Source organism: Cupressus sempervirens, chromosome 6 (genome assembly GCF_028749045.1).
Source record: "Cupressus sempervirens isolate cs-2001-9-10 chromosome 6, ASM2874904v1, whole genome shotgun sequence".
Taxonomy (NCBI): domain Eukaryota; kingdom Viridiplantae; phylum Streptophyta; class Pinopsida; order Cupressales; family Cupressaceae; genus Cupressus; species Cupressus sempervirens.
Window position 1 is genome coordinate 44,523,505 of NC_143123.1, and position 23,100 is coordinate 44,546,604.

Here is a 23,100-nt window from a genome sequence, read left to right on the forward strand (position 1 = left end):
GCCACCATAGATGGTCAGAATAAAACATAAAACCAGTAATCTTGATCTCAGATTTCAAGGGCCGTGTAGCTGCAAGCATAGATAGTCAAAGGAAAACCTAATCGCAGTAATCGTGATCGCAGATTCAAGATAAAGGAGCGCGATCAATACTAATGTCAGTGCCAGTGATGACTCTGCCTCTAAAAAAGTCCAAACCTGAGAAGGAACAGTCATATTTTACAACACCCAGATATAGTTGGCGGAAAGATATGTTCTAACTTCTAACAGTAGGCAAGCTTTTTGAAGTTACAAATTATATAGCATTCCAGCGTGTCAACCTTCCTAACAAAAATAGTATTAATTACTCAATTTAGTTATTCAAGCCATCCTTAGGTTGGATTCACCTTTGCACCTGTATTGAAGACATTTTTCATACTTAAGACAGCAATAACCACAAAGTTATTCATTGAATAGTTTTCATCAGATCTAATACAACAAATTGATCCAGCACTTCAATTGTTTGGCTTTATCTTATTATAACTCTTTCACATGCAACCCCAGGTCAAAAAAATGAGAATAAAAAATTCAATAACCTCCCCAGCCTCACAAAGAAGCAGACTTTATCTGGGAGTTTTGAGGATACTATTCCCAATAAAGGCTAACATTACGCATCAACATGGTTGTGCATGTCTTATATTTAAATAGAAAAATGTATTGGAATTAAAAAAATCACGCTTAACTACAATGTTTGCTTACTTTTTATAGCTATGTTATCTAGAACCTGCAATAACAATTGGAATAATTTTGCCTTAATTTTGAAACTTCTCTCTACATATAGAAAACAATATTTCATCTTCTTCCTATCTTTTTCTCCAAGTATCGGTCATTTATCTGCTCTACTTTAGTAGTCTCTTGTTCAATGAAATAAGATTGGGATTCCTTACAGTAAATGTGCAACAAGTAACAACCCTCCTCAGAATCAAAATTATGAAGAATGCAAATACAACATACCTCCATGTAAACCTTAGTGCTGCCTCAAGAAATTTGGTAATCCAAAATTCCCTTGGTTATTTGTGTTAGAAAAAACAAAACTGACACTTGTATATCTGAAAATTATGCAAAATGCTGGAACTTCAAAGAATAAAGGGACTACATAATTGTAGGTCCCCTGGGACATACACATGAATAAGTCACAACCTGTGAATATTCTTCCCAAAGGTCATGTTTAAAGTAATAATTTCTGTTTCAAATTCACTTTTTTATCCAAGTTTTGAAATAACAGCATCCACAACCTCTTGAGTGTTACTGTTCCCACCAAGATCTTTTGTGCGAAATTCACCTTCTCTGATGACACTCATAACAGCTTGCTCCAACCGATCTGCAAAAGCAGGAAATTGTAAATGCCGCAACATCATTGCAGAAGATAACAACAGTGCGACAGGGTTAGCCTTTTTCTGCTCCACCAATCTCTCATTCCCCACATTGCCAGCTGAAGCTCCTTGCTCAAAGATAGCATAATCTGCCCCAACATTACCTGGAACAATATTCATAATAACGTTAATTGTCATTTCATTTTGCAAATTTTACACCACTCAAAAAAACTTCTAGATGAGATAAAATGATTTAATGAAGTCACAAATGCACGCACTAAGGATTTTCACACAAGTGACAAAAAGAAAAAAGAGTAGTCACTTATTCAGAGAACTTATCTTTCAAAGAACTTGTACAATACTTCGAGATGCACAAAGTAAACAATAAATCTCTATACAGATGTATTGCTAACCTGTTTTAAAGTGGAATCTCTAGAATCATTAAGGGTACTAGCCCACAACTTATACATCTAATCCTTGAATTTTGCAACTTCAGTCTATAAAGCAGGAAATGGTAGCTAAAACTAAATTTGCAATCAGTGTCTCACCTCCTGGCATAACACCAGTGCCCCCTGCAATACCAGCTGCTGTGTTTGCGACTAAGTTACCATATAAATTTGGGGTAACCTGCAGATTGAAATATATGCTGGGCATTAGACACATTGGGCAATAGGCGCATCTGAATTGCCAAACAATGATTAGCAACAATATTTCATTTATTGCATAAGTAAAGCAGAGTAAAATTTAAGCAACACAAAGCAAGCTTCTTACATAGCATCACAATGAAAGAGGAAATATCAGATATTGAGCCTACATTCTCAACAACAACAAAAGAAATATATTATAGTGTTTTTGAGAATGTTGCCAGAGATTCAGAATTTGGTGATAGAACACTGATGACATAGACGTATAAAATCATCAGATTCCAAACTGTACAAATAAATTTTCAGCAGTAAATTTAAAAACATTTGCCAACAGGTATTGAGTAAATCCAATGTTAACCCCCAGAACAACTTAACCTTGTTGAGACATATTTTAGGTTACTGGCAGTTTGAGAATGCAAGAGCTACTCATGTTTTTATAATATGCTTCTTACCAATGATACTTGAAGAACAATCTAACACTTCGTTTTTCTGGTTACTGGCAAAAGTTGTTTCTTCTGTCTGCAGCATTTATTTGAAAAATATTGCAAATCAATCAATTCAAAACCAGAACTTAGACTGAAATGCCAACTCTAAAACTGCATATCGAGCTAGAAAATTCTTATACATGACTTAAGTATATCCTTTTTGAGTTTAATTTCAGGGTATTTATAAGTCTGTCACATTTGATTTTATTCCCTGGTGGCACAGTTACTCTGATAATATGATGGAGCTGGAATGATCATCCAAATTGATCATTTATTTGTGCCCTGTCCCTGTTAATAGAAATTGCATAAATCCAATCAAATTGGCCAAACTGTTAGTTGGAGATACTGATGCTGATCATACGCATACCCATGACTGCAATTTCAGATAACCTAAACTTGACCCCAAGCAAAATGGAGTAAAAAAGCTTTAGTTCCAACAAGCTATGGGTACCACTAGTTTAATGCTAAAAAGGAATGCTATAGGAAGAGCATGCCAGTGGAAACAGCATCATAAGAAATAAGGAATTGCTGAGAGTGACAAGCAATCGGTAAAAAGATTAGAGTAATGACAAAGAGGAATATGGGAAAGTGTATAGAAATGTTTCAAATCCTGTAGATCGTGCCAACACCAACAGACTTGAAAGATTACATGGCACGCCCATGGAAAGAATAGTAATGTGCCCATATTATAATGCAGTGATGAGTGACTGTAAAAACAATATTTTAGCATTTAGGTATAGATTACTTCTTAGCAGCCATAACCAGCAGACTTAGACAATATGATGGATGGTTACTTTGCACACCCATGGAAACAAATAGGTACTATAGTAATATGCCCATATTAAAATGCAGTGACGGGTGACCATAAAACAATGCTTTCAGAATAGATTGCTTATTAGCACCTAGTGTGCATTTGTAGTTTCTATTTACAGGAGTGTTCAGAGTATTATTAGTTAAAGCATATGAATGAGTCATTAAAGAGATATGATGCGATAGTGAACATATATTGAGTTATTAAAGCATATGATACCATCATAAAGGAATCTTGGCCTAAATAAAGTGTGAAGCATATCAGTAGGGTTGGACCTTAATCAAGTTAATTTTGTAACTTGGGTGCTTCGTAACACACGAGGAACCCAACTGCAAGTAACAGAAGACAATGTAGATTCTGAGCAACCTGACTTGGATGCTTTTGGTGCCAAACAGTGTTTGACTGAGTTCCTGAGATGAGTGGTGCAGAGATAAATTTCCAAAGACAGCAAACAATATATATATATATAGACACACACACACTTATAAAATAGAAAGGGCAAAAGATGTCATTTGGTAATGAAAATCATAAGGAAAAAGCTGTCAAGAAACTGCATGTACTGGCAACCATTAAATGGCAGCAAACATGTGTATTGTAATTAAATTTGTTTATTGCTATTGGCAGCAAACATATGTATTATGATTAAATTTGTTTATTGCTATTACTTCCATGCACCTCTAAAATAGGCAAAAGCTTACAACTCCAATATAACCCTAGTATCTTAGTTTCAAAAGTTTCAAATCCTCTTTCTTCAAAAATAAGTTGTAAAAAACAATTGTTCTGGTTTTTTTAAGGGGAGGAAACGGGACTTTGGCAACTCCTGAGAATTCTCCCCAGTACAACAGACCCCATTTCTGTCAGGCAGTTTTCAGCCATATTCACCACTTAATGAGACGAGCATCCCCATGTCGTTCCCAGGTTGGAAATAATGTTTTGCCCTTCAGGAGCCAACACACTAAAATTCCAGCAAGCTTTACTCCTTAAGTCAAAATTTCTACAAGTGCTGCTATTAGCAAAGAAAGAAGCTGCTCATATTGTAAAGCCGTGGAAAGGGTCTAATGTGTTTGCTGATATTGTAATAAATTCAACTGCGGATAGCAAACATGTAGCACTACATAAGTCTACAATGGTAGATACCACGACAACAGACAGGTCAACTTTATATATTTGGGAAGGATCAATGTATCCAAGAGTGGTAAAGAGAACCCCTGCACAGTGCAGAATCAATTGTTTGGCATGAACTTGAAAATATCAAAATATGCGCAGCAAATTGAGGTTATATGGTGATAAAGGGTGATAAAACGCTTTGGGTAGATTGTTTCTGTTCAATCTGCACTCTGACGTGTGTTGATGTCAGTTTTGTACTACATAACATATAGCAATTGAATACTTGATACGGAATATCAAACACTCAACCCTCTCTTGAAAAGTAAATACTCATAAAGAACATGAGAAAAACTCCGAGGTTCCTTACACCTATGGATACTAACTCAGTTATATTAATGTGATTTGCTGGTTAATCACGTAGGCGGGCTTAAGTTGTTATTTCAAGGATGTCAAACTTTTGTTGTGATGATGATGAAATCTAACCTTGCAATGTATACTAACGTCAAATAGTGTTGATGGCAATGATGATGGAGGGTATGTCCACCAATGCTCAAATTTTCTAACTCTCTTCTTGAATGAACTCCAACTACTAAACTACTTGCTGCTTTACTTCTACTCCTATGAATGGAAAGATTAGCAAATGGACGGAGATCAAATCTGATGAAAGCTTACCAGCTGCACTACCTCCATAAATGCAATGATTCAAGGGAAAAAAGACTAGATTACCATGCAAGGTTTCCTAACAAGCCGCTAGGATGCTAATGGCCTAGTTTATGAATCTCTATCAAACATCCACTAATATCACCATACAACTATCCATCTATTCTTACTCTTGCTTAAAAACTTTCTTGAAATGAAATCTACTTTAACAATTTCAATGAAATTTAACTCTAACTGTTGGAAGTAGAAACCATGCAATAACACCAAGCGTTCTTAATCACCATGCAAGTCACAACGATGATAAGAGAAGCAATTATGGTATTATCTTAAGCAACAATTTTCTTCAACCCTTTACAAATGAGCGCAAATGGCCTTATATAGGGGCCAAAATTACAAATTTACAACCAATACTAGAGATTAAGAGGTAAAATCACCGATCCAGATCAAATCCCAGAAACCCTAATTAGGGTTGCCACCCCATCGGCCAATGAGAAGATGCCACCTCATCAATGGACGAATGGAAAAAAGAAAAGTGGCAACCAATGAGAAGGCACCAAAATGGTAGCCAATCAGAATCAGACACCTATCCTACCCAAGAAGAAGGAAAATTTGCCACTTGGCCTTACAATCAAATGATCCTCTAATATAATTCTACCATTTTCTTTCATCATTTTAGCCAAGGCAATGAACTTGGCTAGCCTATCGTTGACTTCCTTCATGGGAGGGCAAGGCGTGTGCTTCATCTTGAGCTCAGTTGAATTCATCATGTTGCTCGCTACTTGCAATGTCTTCTCATGATCCTTCTCATATTCTTTCGCATATCCAATAAAGGCAATGAGGGAGGCAAGGGTGCCCAAATGCTTCTTGATGGCAACCTTCCCCAAATCATCCAATCTCGACCCAAATTTTGTCTCATTGACGTTCTCCTCTCTGATATCTTAAAAATCAAGTGCAGCCCCAACATTGCTCATCATGGTTGAAATGGAAGTGTCAATGCCTGGGCTATGCTATGCAATCTCATTTTGTATCTCTTCAAGTATCCCCAATCTGATGGTCAACGCAACATACCAAAACTCCACTGTACTCATTCCTCCTCCATCCACCAACTTGGTTCTCTGCACATATCTCTTTGGTAGCCCAATAAATGCCTGTAGCCTAAGAATGGCTAAGTCCTTGACTAGAATGAAATCTTTCTACTCCCCTTCAAATGTTTTGAATTTGTCTCTAATAGCCACCAATGACCTGAATGACGAGATAAAGGCAAGAAATTTTGCCCATCTTGAATTATATCATTAATCCAATCTTTGATTTCATACAGCTGAGCCGATATCTCTTCTATGTTGCTCCCGCTGTGTTACGGAAGGGCTGTCTAATGCAACTGTTGGATAGGCTGGCAATCTCTCCAATACTTGTTTTCGGCCTCCAACTTTACAATCCTCTCGTTTGCCTTCCTCAACCTTTCTAATTGAAACCATGCCTTCCTGGATCTCCTCACATTCCATGTCATCTGTGATTCTTCCCAAGTTATGCTCCACTATCTCATACTCCTGGGCTACAATCTCATCCACTGGCTTGCTAACCTTTGGTATAGCAATCTAAACTTTTCGGTGACCCTCATCATCACTCCTAATTACCTTTTCCACCGGTTTTGCAATTTGTTTTTGTTTCTCACTATCTTCCTTTTCCACTAACCCTTGAATATCTTCAACTACTCAAATAGTCACCACCTCGCCTCTTGGCATAAGCATTTGCCTTAACCATAGCGATGCAGTGCATCTACCCAAATCTGGATTTGGTTCGACTAGCAAAGCAACACCCATGGCCTCGAGCACCTAGCTTACTTCCTCAATATGAATTGGCCTATCCTCTTCTTCGCTAATGACTATCATATCATCTCCATGTTGGTTCTACAAGAGAGGAAAGCATTCGATACTCTCACTGTAACCACTTGACTCCGAATCAGAGCTCACCTCTACTGCGACCCCTTTTCCACTTGTATTAACCTCTTGGCTCCTAGCCTCAATTATGCTCTCCCTTGACAGTGTTGCATTTTGTCTCTTTGCTGGAGGCTCCTACCGTTCTTTACTTTTCTCAACCTCCAAATTTCTCTTCTTGCTCTTAACTGGTCTTTGTTGTTGCCTATTGCCCCCACCTTTTTATTTCACTGACTCTGTTGGACCTTCTTTCTCTGATTTCATCTTCTCGTAAGGCATACCTTCTGACTTTGTAATTGCCTTAACTTCTCATTGTACCATGACTCAATATGTAGATCAATTGTCCTTGTAACTACCTCTAAAGAAGGATCCTAATGATCATCCCAATCCACTGGACCCAATTATGTTCCATCCACTGTATCATAATCTTCTCTTAGCACATTTTCATCATCTTCCAGTTGTTCGGGAATATCAAGGCCTCTCCATTTGATTGCCCTCATCATGCCCACTAACAATCTTGAGAAAGCTAGCTTCCTCACATGAAAGTCATCCTGTGCATTGGCCCAAAAATCTTCTATAGTAGGAAAATGTTTGAATGTGTTTTCATGAGATGCCTTGATAAGACCATTAGGATCGAATCCCTATCTTGCTCTATACCATTCCTAGATGATACCATTCTAACTCCTCCATGGCTGCAAAGGCAACAAGATTGGGGCAAGTATCTTTGCCTATTTAAAATGAGAAGGTAATCCCTGTCTTACCTTTAAGTTTCATCATCTTGTCATAATGCTCAAGTTGCTTAGCCAACTCCATCAAAACTATCTTGTCAGGTGGGTACCTTGGTAGTCTCTAGGACAAATTGTACTTCCTGCTACTCTAATATATGTGAATTGCGGAAATTGGATGAACCAACTCCCATACTTCTTAACTTTTGCTTCCGCTTCTAATGATTGCCAATGGGTCGAGGCAATGTTCGGTGCATGAGTGCTATCTACAGCTTCATTTGCACAACACCAAAGATTATAAGATGTTTCATGACGCCTTTTCCATGAAAACGGTAAGGATATTACAACGGATACCTACTAGAAGGCTCTCAAAAGAAGCGGAAGTATAAGTATGGGAGTTGGTTCATCCAATTTCCGCAATTCACATATATTAGAGTAGTAGGAAGTACAATTTGTCCCAAGAGACTTCCAAGGTACCCACCTGACAAGATAATTTTGATGGAGTTGGCTAGGCAACTTGAGCATTATGACAAGATGATGAAACTTAAAGGTGAGATAGGGATTACCTTCTCGTTTGGAATAGGCAATACTACTTGCCCTAATCCTGTCGCCTTTGCAGCTGCGAAGAAAGAGTTAGAATGGTATCATCTAGGATGGTATAGAGCAAGACATGGATTCGATCCTAATGGTCTTAAGCGTCTTATGAAAACACATTCAAACATATTCTTACTATAGAAGATTTTTGGGCCAATGCACAGGATGACTTTCATGTGAGGAAGCTAGCTTTCTCAAGATTGTCAATGGGCATGATGAGGGCAATCAAATGGAGAGGCCTTGATATTCCCAATCAACTAGAAGAGGATGAAAATGTGCTAAGAGAGGATTATGATACAGTCGATGGAACAGAGTTGGGTCCAGTGGATTGGGATGATCATCAGGATCCTTCCTTATAGGTAGTTACAAGGACAGTTGATTTACACACTAAGTCATGGTACAATGAGAAGTTAAGGCAATTACAAAGTCGGAAGGTACACCTTACTTATGAGAAGATGAAACCAAAGGAGGGAGGTCCAACGGAGTCAATCAGAAAGAAAGATGAAGCCAGTAGCTAAAAACAAAAAGCTATTAAGAGCAAGAAGAGAGGTTTGGAGGTTGAGAAAAGTAAAGAACATCGAGAACCTCTAGCAAAGAAACAGAATGTAGCACCATCAAGGGAGAGTATAATTGAGGCTAGAGGCCAAGAGGATAATATAAGTGGACAAGGGGTCGCGGTAGAGGTGAGTTCTAACGGAATCAAGCGGTTACAGTAACGATACTGAGTACTCTCCTCTCTCAAAGAACCAACATGGAAATGATGTGACAGTCACTAGTGAAGAAGAGGATAGGACAATTGATATTGAGGAAATCAGCCAGGCACCCGAGGCTGTTGATGATGCTTTGCTAGTTGAACCGAATCCAAATTTGGGGAGATGCACTACACCACTATGGTTAAGGAAAATGCTTATGCCAAGAGGCGAGGTGGTGACTGTCTGAACAGATGAAGATATTCAAGGGTTAGTGGAAAAGGAGGATAGTGAGAAATAGAAACAAATTGCAGAAATGGTGGCAAAGGTAATCCAACGCGTTAATGAGAGTCACTGAAAAGTTCAAATTGCTATAACAAAGGTTAGCAAGGCAGTGGATGAAATTGTAGCCCAAGAGTATGGGATAGTAGAGCATAACTTGGGAAGAATCACGAATGACATGGAATGTGAGGAGATCCAGGAAGGCATGATTTCATTTAGAGAAAGGTTGAGGAAGGCAAACGAGAGGACTGTAAAGTTGGAGGCCAAAAACAAGTATTGGAGAGATTGCTAGCCTATCCAACAGTTGCACCAAGTAGCCCTTTCGCAAGACAATGGGAGCAACATAGAAGAGATATCGGCTCAACCGCGCGAAGTCAAAGATTGGATCAATGATATAATTCAAAATGGGCAAAATTTCTCGCCTCCTTTTATCTCGACATCCAGGTCACTGGTGGCTATTAGAGACAAATTTAGAACATTTAAAGGTGAGTGAAAAGATTTCCTTCCAGTCAAGGACTTAGCCATTCTCAAGTTTCAAGCATTTATCGAGCTACCGGAGAGATATCTGGAGAGAACCAAGTTGGTAGATGGAGGAATGAGTATGGTGGAGTCTTGGTTTGTTGCCTTGACCATCAGATTGAGGATACTTGAAGAGATACGGAACGAGATTGCACAGCACAGCACAGGCATTGATGTTAATATTTTAGCATCAATAGAAGTAAATGATGATTGTCTGATATAATAATCTGTATTTATGTTCTCAAATAAATGTTCATTGTAGTTACTTATACGTTATCAGTTGAGAGAACATTGACTGATTGCATTACATATCAACGAAGGTTATGATATTATCAAACATTGCCAAGTAGCAGTAGTATTACTTGTGATTGCCGACTGCATTATGTTTAAGATTACATTGTGTTAACAAGGCAGTTATTGGTCATGCCATCGTAGAGGCATGACTCTTTGTGGCCAAAGGCCACGGAAAGCCATGACTCTATGGGACTCATGACCCTTCGCTGCTATATATATATATATATATATTCCGGTAATCAAATCGCTATAGAACAACATCAATATATGACATCTTGGACTCAGCTATCTGCATTCAAATAATCATCAGCACTTTTCTTTATTATCTAATCTGCAGGGTCATTGGTACATACAGTATACATCTCACATTATCAACAATATTTGAAGAAGTAGATTATGCATACAAAGTCAGAGATCATGAATATTTGGAAGGCAACTCTACTCTACAGTAATACAAGTAAGAGTTCTATTGTTCCCAAGTTTATAGTAACAGTTTTATCTATCAAAGATCCAGAAAACTTAACATGGTATCACAGCCATTCTCATAAGAAAAACTATTACTCAGAATAAAATCTAAAATCTCAGATTTTAAAAGAAAAGGGGCTAAAATTATATTATTAAAATGGTGAGTGAGACTAGAAGATAGGCTTGAGGGTGCATCTAATTTCTCTTCATGGAAAATTAGAGTAATGATAATATTAAGAGAAATGGAGTTAGAGGAATATATTGAATCAAACATATCCATGCTTGAAAATGAACCAAAAAAAGTAATATGGAAAAGACATAATAATAAAGCAATGAAAATCATAATAGATTCTATAAAAGATCATATTCTTCCATCCATATTTAGTCTCAAGACTGCATTTGAGATGTTTTCCACTATTTGAGATACATTTGAAATCAACAACACTAATAGATTATTAACTCTAAAGCAAGATCTACTATATATAAAGATGAAAAATGGAGAATCTATAACTTCATATTGTCTAAGGATTTCTAAACTAAAAGATTAACTTGCAACAATGGAAAATCGAGTTGATGACAAAGAACTCAGCATGACAGCTCTAAGAGGTCTTCCTCTAACATGGGAAACATTTATCCGAAGTTTAAGCTCTCGACCCGAACTCCCTAAATTGGATTTATTAAAGATTGAATGCACACAAGAAGAATCTAGATTAATCTCAAGACGACTAAGTACAAATAAAGAGGGAGAAATTCAAGCACTTATGTGAAATCAAACAAGAAAAGAAAATTCTAATACAACAAAAGAGAATCTAACAAATCATACAAGCAACGTGATTGGTCCAAAGTTAGATGTTTTAAATGTGATAAAATTGGTCACTCCCATAGCTTCTGCCCCAAAAAGAAGAAAATTCAAGCAACCTTATCAAAAATCAAAGGAGAGGGTGTAGAGAAAGAAGAAAGAGAAAACTACGTTTTTTACTTAGCCCTTTCGAGTGAATTAAACTCTAACCACAACACTTGGATCATAGACAATGAAGCATCTCAACACATCACCGGTTTTAAAGACAAATTTGAAACCTTTTCTGAACAAGCCTCAGAAGAAGTTAACATTAGAGATAACTCTACTCATCCTATTAAAGGAATTGGTTCCTGTTCAATTCACCTAAATTCACTTATTTCAAAAATGTTTTATATGTACCAGGAATAAAGAGAAACCTCATCTCTATTTCTAGTCTTGTTGATCAAAGTTTCAAAATCACATTTCAAGAGGACAAAGTTCTATCTTGGCCCAAGAACTCTAATATTAAGAAAGCCATTTTCATTGGATTTAGAGATGGAAGTCTTTATAAACTTCTTAACAATCAAAACCTAGCTCTTAATCATGAAACTTCAAATTCCACCGAAATTTGGCATAGGAGGCTAGGTCACCTTCACTATTGTGTATTGTCATCCATAGGAAAAATTGCAAAAGGTTTACCTAGTCTCAAAACTGATCATTGAAGTATTTGCAAAGGATGTGCTTTAGGTAAAAATACTAAAACAATCATTTCTTAAAAATGTTCACAAATCTAAATCCATTCTTGAACTAATCCACACTGATCTTTGCGGTCCTATGTTTGTACCTTCTCTTAATGGGTGCTTCTTCTATGTAATTTTTATTGATGATTACTCTAGAAGAACTTGGATCTATTTTTTTGAAACAGAAATAATCAACTAAAGTTTTATCAAAATTCAAAGAGCTCAAAGCCTTAGTTGAAAATCAGTCAGGACAGAAAATTAAAACACTAAGGTTAGACAATGGAGGTGAATACATCTTCCATATTTTTAAGAATTCCTACATTGTTGTTGGGATTAAGAGGGAGTTTTCTATACCTTATAATCCTCAACAGAATGGAATTGTTGAACGTAAAAATAGATCAATTGTTGAATCTGCCAGAGCAATGATGCAGGATCAAAACCTTCATACTTCTTTTTGGGTTGAAGCATCTAACACTGCAGTTTACATTCAAAACAGATGTCCACACTCAGTATTAGAGAACACCACTCTAGAAGAAGTATTCACAGGCATTAAACCTGATCTAAGCCATCTAAAAATATTTGGATGTCTATTTTATATCCGCATTCCTAAAGAGAAAAGAACAAAACTAGAACCTTTCGGGAAGAAGGGGATATTTATTGGATGTAATGAAACTACAAAAGGATACAAGGTCTTCATTCCAAGTCAAAGAACAATTGAGATTAGCAGAGATGTGAAATTTGAAGAAGATATTGCCTTTAATATTTCTAGAAACAGTAATGAATCCATTACTGAATCTATTCCCGAAGTAGATGAAAATCAACAAGTAGAAATTGAAAGGAAGAATGATATTGAACCATCTTCTTCCACTATATCAATCATGAAGATTCTAAAAATGTCAATAACAAAAAGAGGCCACTTTGGGCTAGGAAAATGATAGAAGAAAATCAAGTTGAACCTAATGAAGTGATTCGAGAGAGCAAAAGAACAAGAAATCAATCGTGTTATGTTGCATTGTTAACTGAACTTATAAAACAGAACCTTCTAGTATTAAAGAAGCGCATTCAAATCAGTCTTGGAAAGAAGCAATGATTGAAGAATATAACTCTATATTAAAAAATCATGTATGTAATGTTGTACCAAGATTTAAGAACAAATTAGTTGTTTCTTCCAAATGGCTGTTTAAAATTAAACAAGCATCTGATGGCAGCATTGAAAAGTACAAAGCCAAGTTTGTACCACAGGGTTTCTCACAGAAAGAAGGCATTGATTATGAAGAAACATTTGCTCCAGTTGCTAGATATACTTCAGTCAAAACCATCTTGGCCATTGCAACATCCAAGGGAAGGTTCATCAAATGGATGTCAACACAGTGTTCCTTAATGGCAAGATTGAGGAAGAAGTCTCTATCGAGCAACCAGAAGAATTCAATACTCATGACAGCAAAACTCATGTTTGCAAATTAAAGAAAGCACTTTATGGTCTCAAACAGGCCCCCAAAGCGTGGTATGAAAAGATAGACAACTATCTAATGAAGTTAAGATATTCCAAAAATGAAACTGATCCCAACTTATATTTCAAAATAAATGGTGATGATATGATTATTCTTGTGTTATATGTTGATGATTTGTTGATAATAGGTGAGGAACATCTCATAAAGAAATGCAAACAAGAACTCATAGCAGAGTTTGAAATGAAAGACTTAAGTCTACTTCACTACTTTATTGGATTAGAAGTCTGGCAATAGGATAAGTACATTCTTCTAAATCAAGGAAAATATACAGTCGACATTTTAACAAAATTTGGAATGATGGAATGTAAACTAGCGGCTACTCCTATGGAAGTAAACCTACACAAGTTGAAGGATGATATGATCAAATCAGAACCTACAGATTCTACTTACTACAAGCAGATTATTGGATCTTTAATGTATTTGGTTAATACTAGTCCTAACATATGCTATGCTAGTAAAACCTTGAGTCAGTTTATGTGTGCACCAAAGAAGATACATCTACATGCAACTAATTACATTTTGAGATATCTAAAGGGTACTATTGGAATGGGAATCAAATATAATAAAGTCAACATCGAACTTCATGGATATTCAGATTCTGATTGGGCAGGCAGTCCTATTGAACATAAGAGTACTTCTAGATATTGCTTCAGTGTAGGATCTGGTATGGTTTCTTGGTCCAACAGAAAACAGAATTCAGTTGCATTAATTTCCACCAAAGCAGAATACATTGCATCTTCTTTGGTTGCTAGAGAAGCGGTATGGCAAAGGAAGTTGTTAGCAGATTTGTTCAAAAGACCTTTGAAGCTCACTATGATTTATTGTGATAATCAAAGTTGCATAAAGCTTTCAACCAATCCAATTTTCCACAATCGCTCCAAACATATTGAAATTCCTTACCATTACATTCGAGACATGGTGAATCGAGGAATCATTCGACTGGAGTACCTCTGTACTAATAAGAAAACAATTGATATCTTTACCAAGCCTCTTGCTAAACTGAAGTTGAAATAGTTCAGAAAAAAACTTGGTATGATTAATTTATAATATTGAACATTAAATTAAAAAAATTAATTCATGTGATTTTATGCTTCTATTGTTGTTTAGTTGCATCAAATATGTAATGAAAGGTGACGATCTTTCATGGACATATTTATTCAAAAGGTAATTATTTGCAAGGTGACGATCTTGTAAATGATAGACCTATTATCATGGACATCTCTAGACATTGCTTTGGGCAATTAGAGATCATAGATAACGAACTCATGTTATTATCATGGACATCTCTAGACATTGCTTTGGGCAATTAGAGATCATGAGTAACAAATTCTCATGTTATTACTATGGACATCTCTAGACATTGCTTCAGGCAATTAAAGATTATAACATTTTCATTATGTTTACTCTAGATATTGTTTCGGACAATAAGAGATCATAATGTACGTTATGATAGTGTTCATAGCTTGGTGATTTTTGTTATCTGACTAGTCACTGTTTCATAGTGTTAAGATCAGATAATGTGATCAAGTACTCTACTCTAAAATCCAAATGTTGTATTACTTCTCCCTTGCTAAAGAGGGAGTATTAATGTTTTAGCATCAGTAGAAGTAAATGATGCTTGTCTAACATACTAATCTATATTTATGTTCTCAAATAAATGTTCATTGTAGTTACACACACACACATACACACACACATATACGTATACATATATATATATATATATATATATATATATATATATATATATATAATTTAGATTAAACCAATAACATTATCGGCTGAGAAAACATCAACTGATTGCATTATATATCAGCGGAGGATATGATATTATCAAACATTGCAAGTAGTGGCAGTAATACTTGCGATTGCCGACTGCATTATGTTTAAGATTTCATTGTGTTAACAAGGCAATTATTGGCCATGCCATCGTAGAGCCATGACTCTTCGTGGCCAAAGGCCACATAGAGCCATGACTCTACGAGGTTCACGACCCTTCGCTGCTATGTATATATTTGAGTAATCAGATCGCTGTAGAACAACATCAATATATGGCATCTTGGACTCAGCAATTTGCATTCAAATAATCATCAGCACTTTTCTTTATTATCTAATTTGCAGGGTCATTGCTACATATAGTATACATCTCACATTATCAGCAATATTCGAAGAAGTAGATTCTGCGTACAAAGTCAGAGATCATCAGTATTTGGAGAGCAACTCTGCTCTATAGTAATACAAGAGTTCTATTGTTCTCATATTTATTGTAACAGTTTTATCTATCAGAGATCCATAAAACTTAACAGTTGACATTTCAATTTCAACCATGATGAGCAATGTTGGAGCTGCACTTGATTTTGAAGATATCAAAGAGGAGAACGTCAATGAGATAGAATTTGGATCAAGATTGGATTAGTTGGGGAAGGTTGCCATCAAGGAGAAGCATTTGGGCACCCTTGCCTCCCTCAATGCCTTTATCAGATATGCAAAAGAATATGAGAAGGATCGTGAGAAGACACTGCAAGCAGCGAGCAACATGATGAATTCAGCTGAGCTCAAGATGAAACACACGCTTTGCCCTCCCATGAAGGAAGTCAACGACAGGCTAGCCAAGTTCATTGCTTTGGCTAAAAAGATGAAAGAAAAGGGTAGAATTATATTAGAAGATCATTTGATGTAAGCCCAAGTGGCAAATTCTCCTTCTTGGATAGGATAGGTGTTTGATTCTAATTGGCTGCCATTTTGGTGCCTTCTCATTGGTTGCCACTTTTCTTTTTTTTCATTGGTCCATTGATGAGATGGCATCTTCTCATTGGCCGATAGGGTGGCAACCCTAATTAGGGTTTCTAGGATTTGATTTGGATCGTTGATTTTGCCTCTTAATCTCTACCGTTGGTTGTAATTTTGGCCCCTATATAAGGCCATTTGCTCTCATTTCTAAAGGGTGGAAGAAAATTGTTGCTTAAGATAATACCAAAATTGCTTCTCTTATCATTGTTGTGACTTGTATGGTGATTAGGGACACTTGGTGTTATTGCATGGTTTCTACTTCCAATTGTTAAAGTTAAAGAGGGTTGAAGAAAATTGTTGCTTAAGATAATACCAAAATTGCTTCTCTTATCATTGTTGTGACTTGCATGGTGATAAGAACACTTGGTGTTATTGCATGGTTTCTACTTCCAATAGTTAGAATTAAATTTCATTGAAGTTGTTGAAGTAAATTTCATTTCAAGAAAGTTGTTAAGAGTAAGAGTAGATGGATAGTTACATGGTGATATTAGAGGATGTTTGATAGGGATCTATAAACTAGGCCACTAGCATCCTAGCGCCTGGTTAGTAAGCATTGCATAGTAATCTAGTCCTTTTCCTTGAATCATTGCATCTATGGAGGTAGAGCTGCTGGTAAGCTTTCATCAGATTTGATCCCTGTCCATTTGCTAATCCTCTATCCATAAGAGTAGACGTAAAGTAGCAAGTAGTTGAGTAAATGGAGTTCATTTAAGAAGAAAGTTAGAAAAGGAGAAGCATCATTGGCAAACACAACCCCCATCATCATCACCATCAACATCATTTGATGCTAGTATACTTTACAAGACAAGACATCATCATCACAACGAGAGTTCGACAATCCTTGAATGAACAACATAAGGCCACCTACGTGATTAACCAGTAAATCAGCCACCTACGTGATTAACCAGTAAATCACATCACACAGGTGTAAGGAACATTGGAGTTTTTCTCATGTCTTCATGAGTATTTACTTTTCAAGAGAGGGATTTAATGTTTGATATTCCATATCAAGTATTCAATCGCTATATGTTATGTAGTGGTAAAAAGCTGACATCAACAAAACCTTATTTTGTTTTGCCAAAAAATATCAAACCTCCTTTACTGTTATTTGTTATGCTTAATGGATAGTTGCTTTCATAATGACTTGCAGGGATCTTCATTAGAATGATTCCTAATATGGAAGCCAATTTTCGTTGCACCATGTAATCAAGATGTACATCTCTAAATGTATGCCCTCTGTCCTCTCTGGTCCTAGTCATTGTGCAGAGAGCACTAGCTTCCAGTTTACCACTGAATGCATCTGTTAGCACATATTTATGTCATTATTCAGCATGCCACCACCTATATTGGTCAATATCTGCAATGTAGCATTCATCCACATTCAATACGTAAACAGATCTAACAATCATAACATCTTTAGTCACAAAAGACATCATCATAAGAATGCCATATCTCCATATAACAGTGCTTTCAGAATCAGGTTGTTTAAGTAGCTTGTTGATTGATTTGAGAAAACCTTATAGTACTGCCTTCAGCCATAATCGCAGATAATCGCAGATTATTTGCCATCTTAAGAACCAATAATGCATCATGAAATTCACCTTACATTCAGTCCAAATTGCAGGACAGGTCTCAGGTACAGCACCACTGTACAACTGCCATTTCTGATATGGACCAGATCAGGCTGTACACACTGTGATGCATCAACATGCCTATCAAATAAAACTTTGCACCATGCAAAGCATAGCAGATCCACCACAGAAACATACTTGAATTTCTCCAAAATATTTGATATTTCAGAACACATCCAAAGATAAAGCCAGATGAGTGACTTAAAATAAAAAGTATGGATTAACTATGGTTTAGGCGAGTATGCTTTTCATTCTAGCTGCTAGAATGAGATGACCAAAAGAAAGTGACTGTGAGTACTTAAAAAAGACTTTGACGTCTTGCCCTGTGCATTTACGCCAATGAGCTATTATTTAACAGTCTGATAAAGTAAACTACTTGAAATGTAGATCAGATTAAGGACACTACTTAGACTGCAAAAACTCAATGCTGTAACAAATGTAGCTTTAGATGCTTCTGAAAGAGAGTTTTACGTTTTACTCTTGAGTGCTCTACTCTTCAAACAACAAGAATCACAATATAGAATGAAATTTGACCCATTCTTGCTGAATGTTAGGCACAGCCACATCAAAAAAAGAATGCTAAAAAAGTTGACTGAAAAGGAACACCGTTAGATTTAAAAAGCTGCAGGTTTCTCATCCCATAAAATGAAATATTATAGTAGTAGTTATTTTTAAGAAGGATTCTCTGCCTTTCTTCTATCTTGAGAATTAAAGATGATGAGCAAATAAAATGTCTAAAGAAAAACTTTCTACAAAGAAATTACAAGTATTACACAACTGATGTCAATGTCAAAAATATGGTATGAAGACTTACCATCACATCAAACTGCTCGGGTTTGGAAACAAGTTGCATGCAGCAGTTATCAACAATGATCTCATTATATTTGATCCCTTTGTATTTCTTTGCAATTTCGCGGCATGACTCCAAAAATAGCCCATCTGCAAGTTTCATGATATTGGCCTTGTGCACAGCTGTCACTGTTTTTCTATTGTTAAGATATGCATACTCAAATGCATACTTGGCAATCCGTTCTGAGCAGAACTTTGTAATCACCTAGCAATATCACTGAGTCAAAATATAACATAAAACTGAAGTCTCTGAAAATAAATGCCTTAAGGTATCTGTGCTCAAAAAAAATTAGAAAACAAACCAAATCATGCTTAACAACATGGCCAAGTGCATATCATGAATTGCAAACCAATCATTCTCTTAAATGAAGATAAATCTTTAAATCATTTAGCTTTCTGCTTCTGTATCCATAAGCAGCAATTAAACTCATGTTCCACAAGTCTGCTTTTTTGGTGGATGAGGAAACACGATAATACAGAAAAAGGGATGCACAGAAGTACCCACAAAATAATAGAAATGACATTTGAATAGGAAAATAGACAAGAAGATGTAAACGGGAATAAACAGCACCCAGGGGGTGGAGACAAATCCAGGTGGGACACAGGAATAAACAGAAGATCTGGTGGGTAAAGGATATTAGCTTTAAGATTATAATTTTAAAGTACAATGACAAATATGAACACAAATAAACTCAACCTACTCTGACCTCGCATGGCTCCAACTCTCTCAAACTTCAATTTGAAATTACCATGATTTCTAACGATCTACAGCTTGTGAACTGGTAAAGACAGTATTTTATATATTATGAAATAATAACCTCAGTATAAGCTCCACTTTATGCCAACAAGAAAGAACAGGAGGCTGAGCTGTTAATCAAATCCAAGATATGCACCACTGTTATTGTGTTTAATGTATGTTTTGTCTGCAAATTCTAAAGATCAACTGCCTCTGATACATAGAACAGGAGACAAATGTTATAATTAATTGCTGAAATAATAATTTGTTTCTGTGGTAGCTTCTCTAGACATGAAATTTAATAACAGACGCCCAAAAAGGCCTATAGGGAGGAACAAAACAGGAAAGCATACTCACAGCTTCTATTCTTTATCTGACAGGCTATTATAGCACAGAATTTATGCATCTGTCATTACCATGACCATGGTAGAAGCTAATACATGAATGGGCCAAAAGACAAACAGAGGTGGCACTGTATGACAATTGATCATGATCATACTTGTACTTTTATAAGTGATCATGCTTGTACTTTTGGTACATGAATTCAATTTTGCAATATTTATAGGAGACATCTGACAAAATAAATAAATAAATGAAGGAATGTAACACAAGGATCAAAACATTATGCATGACCAAAGTTGAGAAGAGGAAGCGAGCATGTGTGTGCATGTGTTGTGTGTGAGAGATCTTTAAAAAGCATCTCTCTTCTTTCTATAGTTTTATTTTCTCATCAAAAAGTGACAATATTCGTTTCCAAAAGGGCTTTTTCTTATAACCTCGTTGGGAGTTGCAACTCTTTGGTAGCTCACCACATTTATGTTACTGGTCATATTAAAAAGTTTACCAGGCACTATTTTTTTTTAAATGACAATTCTATTGAAACTAATGAATATCCAGAATTTAATCTCATCAAAAAGCGCTTAACATACCAAAACAAAACCCAATATGGATGCTTAATATCCAATGACAAAAGTTCTGCAAAAATTTATACATTTTTTTCATACATTGGAATCCATATAAATTAATTTCAATCAAAGCAGCCATTTATTTAATTCTGAGGTTATTTGGCTCTCAAAAAAACTAACAGAAATTAGACAAGAGCCTACAATACAATGGTAATTGTGAGCCTCTTATTTGTGGTCTTTGGTTCAAGTCTATAATATCCATTTAACATTCCAACCTTTGTTCAGGCATTCGCAGACTATTTGCAGGGAATCCACTAATGAAGTGATTAACATCTTTAAGGAGTTTTAATAACTGTTTAGTAAATTAATGAATTGTATTAATCGGATGAAAACATCTTGAATCAATCTACCGATCAATTGCAAAGATGATAACTACAGGATCCAGGTGGAATGTGTGTTTGTACACAAACTTTCAAATGTGTGACATCCAAAGAGGTGATAGTTGATCAAATATCATTTAATTGTTCAGAATTACGTATTTTGTCAGATGGATATTATCAGCTATTGGCATTAAACTGGGGTAAGGTTTGAATAGATTGACTGGGGGGCACCCCATCATCCCTTCTAACCAAAACTGAAGATCAAATTGAGAATACACTATGTATTTGAATAATCATTATGGATTTGAATAGCAGATTCATACTATGAAATGATTTAGTTTTAGAATTATGTATACTTCTCTCTTTTTTTTTGTGTGTATATATATATATACTTAAATCCTCCACAAATTATAATTGGAAAAAAAAATCACGAATCCGGGATCTGATTCACGTGCCTTTGTTATTGAACCAAAGATCTGATAAATGTGATTTAGCAGACACGCTGTATTTGATAGAATGATATTCCATCAGTCATTATCCTTGAACCCACGATTTGATAAATTGGATATCCATTAAACTTTAACACTGATCCAAGTATTTAGGCATTTGTGCAGTCTTTGCAGTGAATCCCCATATGAAGTGATTAATAACTTTGAAGAGTTTTAATTATTCAGTAAATTAATGAATTGATTTAATTAAGATGAGAAGTACAGGGTTTAGATGGAATGTGTGTTTGCACGCAAACTTTCAACTATGTAACAAGCAAAGAGTGATAGTTGATCAAATATCATTGATTTGTTCAGAATTACGTATTTTGCCGGATGAATATTCAACAGGTATTGGCATTAAACTAAGAGACACACTGTCATCCCTTATAACTAGACTAAAGATCGCCTTGGGAAAACACTTTGCATTTGACTGAAGAGATACCCCTACACCGCTGATCCATTAAAATTGATCAGTGGACGCACCCCGTATGTGATTGAATAAATACCCCATATGCCTTTGTTACTGAACCAAAGATCTGAAAATTGTGACTTAGGATACACTCTGTATTGGACTGAATGATATTCCATCAGTCTTTATTATTAAACCCGGGATTTGATAAATTTGATACAATAGATATCCATTACACTTTTATGCTAAACCAAACATTAAACCAAGCCCCTAAACAATAAATCCAAAAACCACACAAATTGACAGATCATGTGCCCTATTAACCCTTCACACTAAGCAAAAGATGATCAATTATTAGCAAACCCAAAATCAAAGAATGCCAAAGTTATCAAATATCCCAATTATGAATTCATTCACTGCAATCGAAAGCAAAACAAAAATTGAAAAATAACTGACCTTGAGGCTTTCCACAACACCAGGGACGACCTCATGCTCGAGTCCCGAATACTCCCCCTCCGTATTCTCCCTAATAACAACAATATTCACATCGTCGTGCCTGGTAGGCAAACCGGGAAGATTCGCGCAGTGAACGAGAGAAGCGAAGAGATCCAACTCCTTCCTGAGCTGCAAATTCAAGGAACTCACGCCTCCGCCCACGGGCGTATGAAGGCCGCCCTTGAGGCAAACCTTGTTCCGCTTGATGGAATCGACAACCTCAACAGGGACTCTGTCCATGGTGCCCTTCATCTCGTAGGTCTCGAAGAAAACAGGGGCGTGCATGGCCTCCATTACATCCACCACGGCACCTGTGACCAGAGGGCCAATGCCTTCACCAGGGATCAGAGTCACAGCCCGAGGAGTTCCGTCTCCAGGCCTGGGCATGTATGTTACTCCTCGCGCTTGATGTCTGCACAAATCTTTCAGGTTCTTCACGGCCTGTCGCGCCATGCTGCCCATTGCTTCGCAGATCGCGCGTTCGAATCTCGGGAACGATTTTTCGTTTTATGCCATCAAATGCTCTGATTTGCAGTGTTTTCTCTTTTCCGCGCTCTTCCGTTTACTTTTCTCGTCGCAGGAAAGCGAATTTCGACGGGAAGAAATCCGAATGCACGTTTGTGATTTACTGTATTATATTCTAATTTAATGATGGTGAGATTGTGTTTATTATTATCATTATTTATTTAATTAACAATTTCATATTAGTCAACATTTAGATTATCTGGTTTAATATGAAATGAGTTGGAGTTGTTTGACTAGAATAATAATAATCAGTAGTTGCACATTTTTGTAAGTGCAATGATAAGTCTATAGGAACTATTTGTTTT

General features: G+C 36.3%; 1 protein-coding gene across 2 annotated transcripts; it reads right to left on the reverse strand.

The window, feature by feature from the left end:
- Positions 1 to 931: 931 nt before the first annotated feature.
- LOC149551033 (isocitrate dehydrogenase [NAD] regulatory subunit 1, mitochondrial-like) lies at positions 932 to 22,878 on the reverse strand. Of its 2 annotated transcripts, none has more exons than XM_089786611.1 (4): positions 22,232 to 22,878; positions 18,823 to 19,050; positions 1,898 to 1,976; positions 932 to 1,513 (listed from the first exon to the last, which is right to left on the reverse strand). In XM_089786611.1, exons 1-4 carry the CDS (start codon positions 22,730 to 22,732, stop codon positions 1,239 to 1,241), a joined length of 1,083 nt encoding a protein of 360 aa, XP_089642737.1. In that variant the 5' UTR covers positions 22,733 to 22,878; the 3' UTR covers positions 932 to 1,238. The 2 variants fall into 2 exon arrangements, with proteins under 2 accessions (XP_089642737.1, XP_089642736.1); XM_089786610.1 differs by having other exon boundaries at positions 18,823 to 19,062.
- Positions 22,879 to 23,100: the final 222 nt, after the last annotated feature.

What these genes read in the sequence shown, in the direction of transcription:
- LOC149551033 (XM_089786610.1), bottom strand. Translation starts at nt 22,732, where the DNA reads ATGGGCAGCATGGCGCGACAGGCCGTGAAGAACCTGAAAGATTTGTGC. An exon ending in GTGTTGTGGAAAGCCTCAAG is followed by an intron (nt 19,063 to 22,231) that starts GTCAGTTATTTT and finishes TGATATTGCTAG; the next exon opens with GTGATTACAAAGTTCTGCTC. An exon ending in CACTGGTGTTATGCCAGGAG is followed by an intron (nt 1,514 to 1,897) that starts GTGAGACACTGA and finishes ATATTGTTCCAG; the next exon opens with GTAATGTTGGGGCAGATTAT.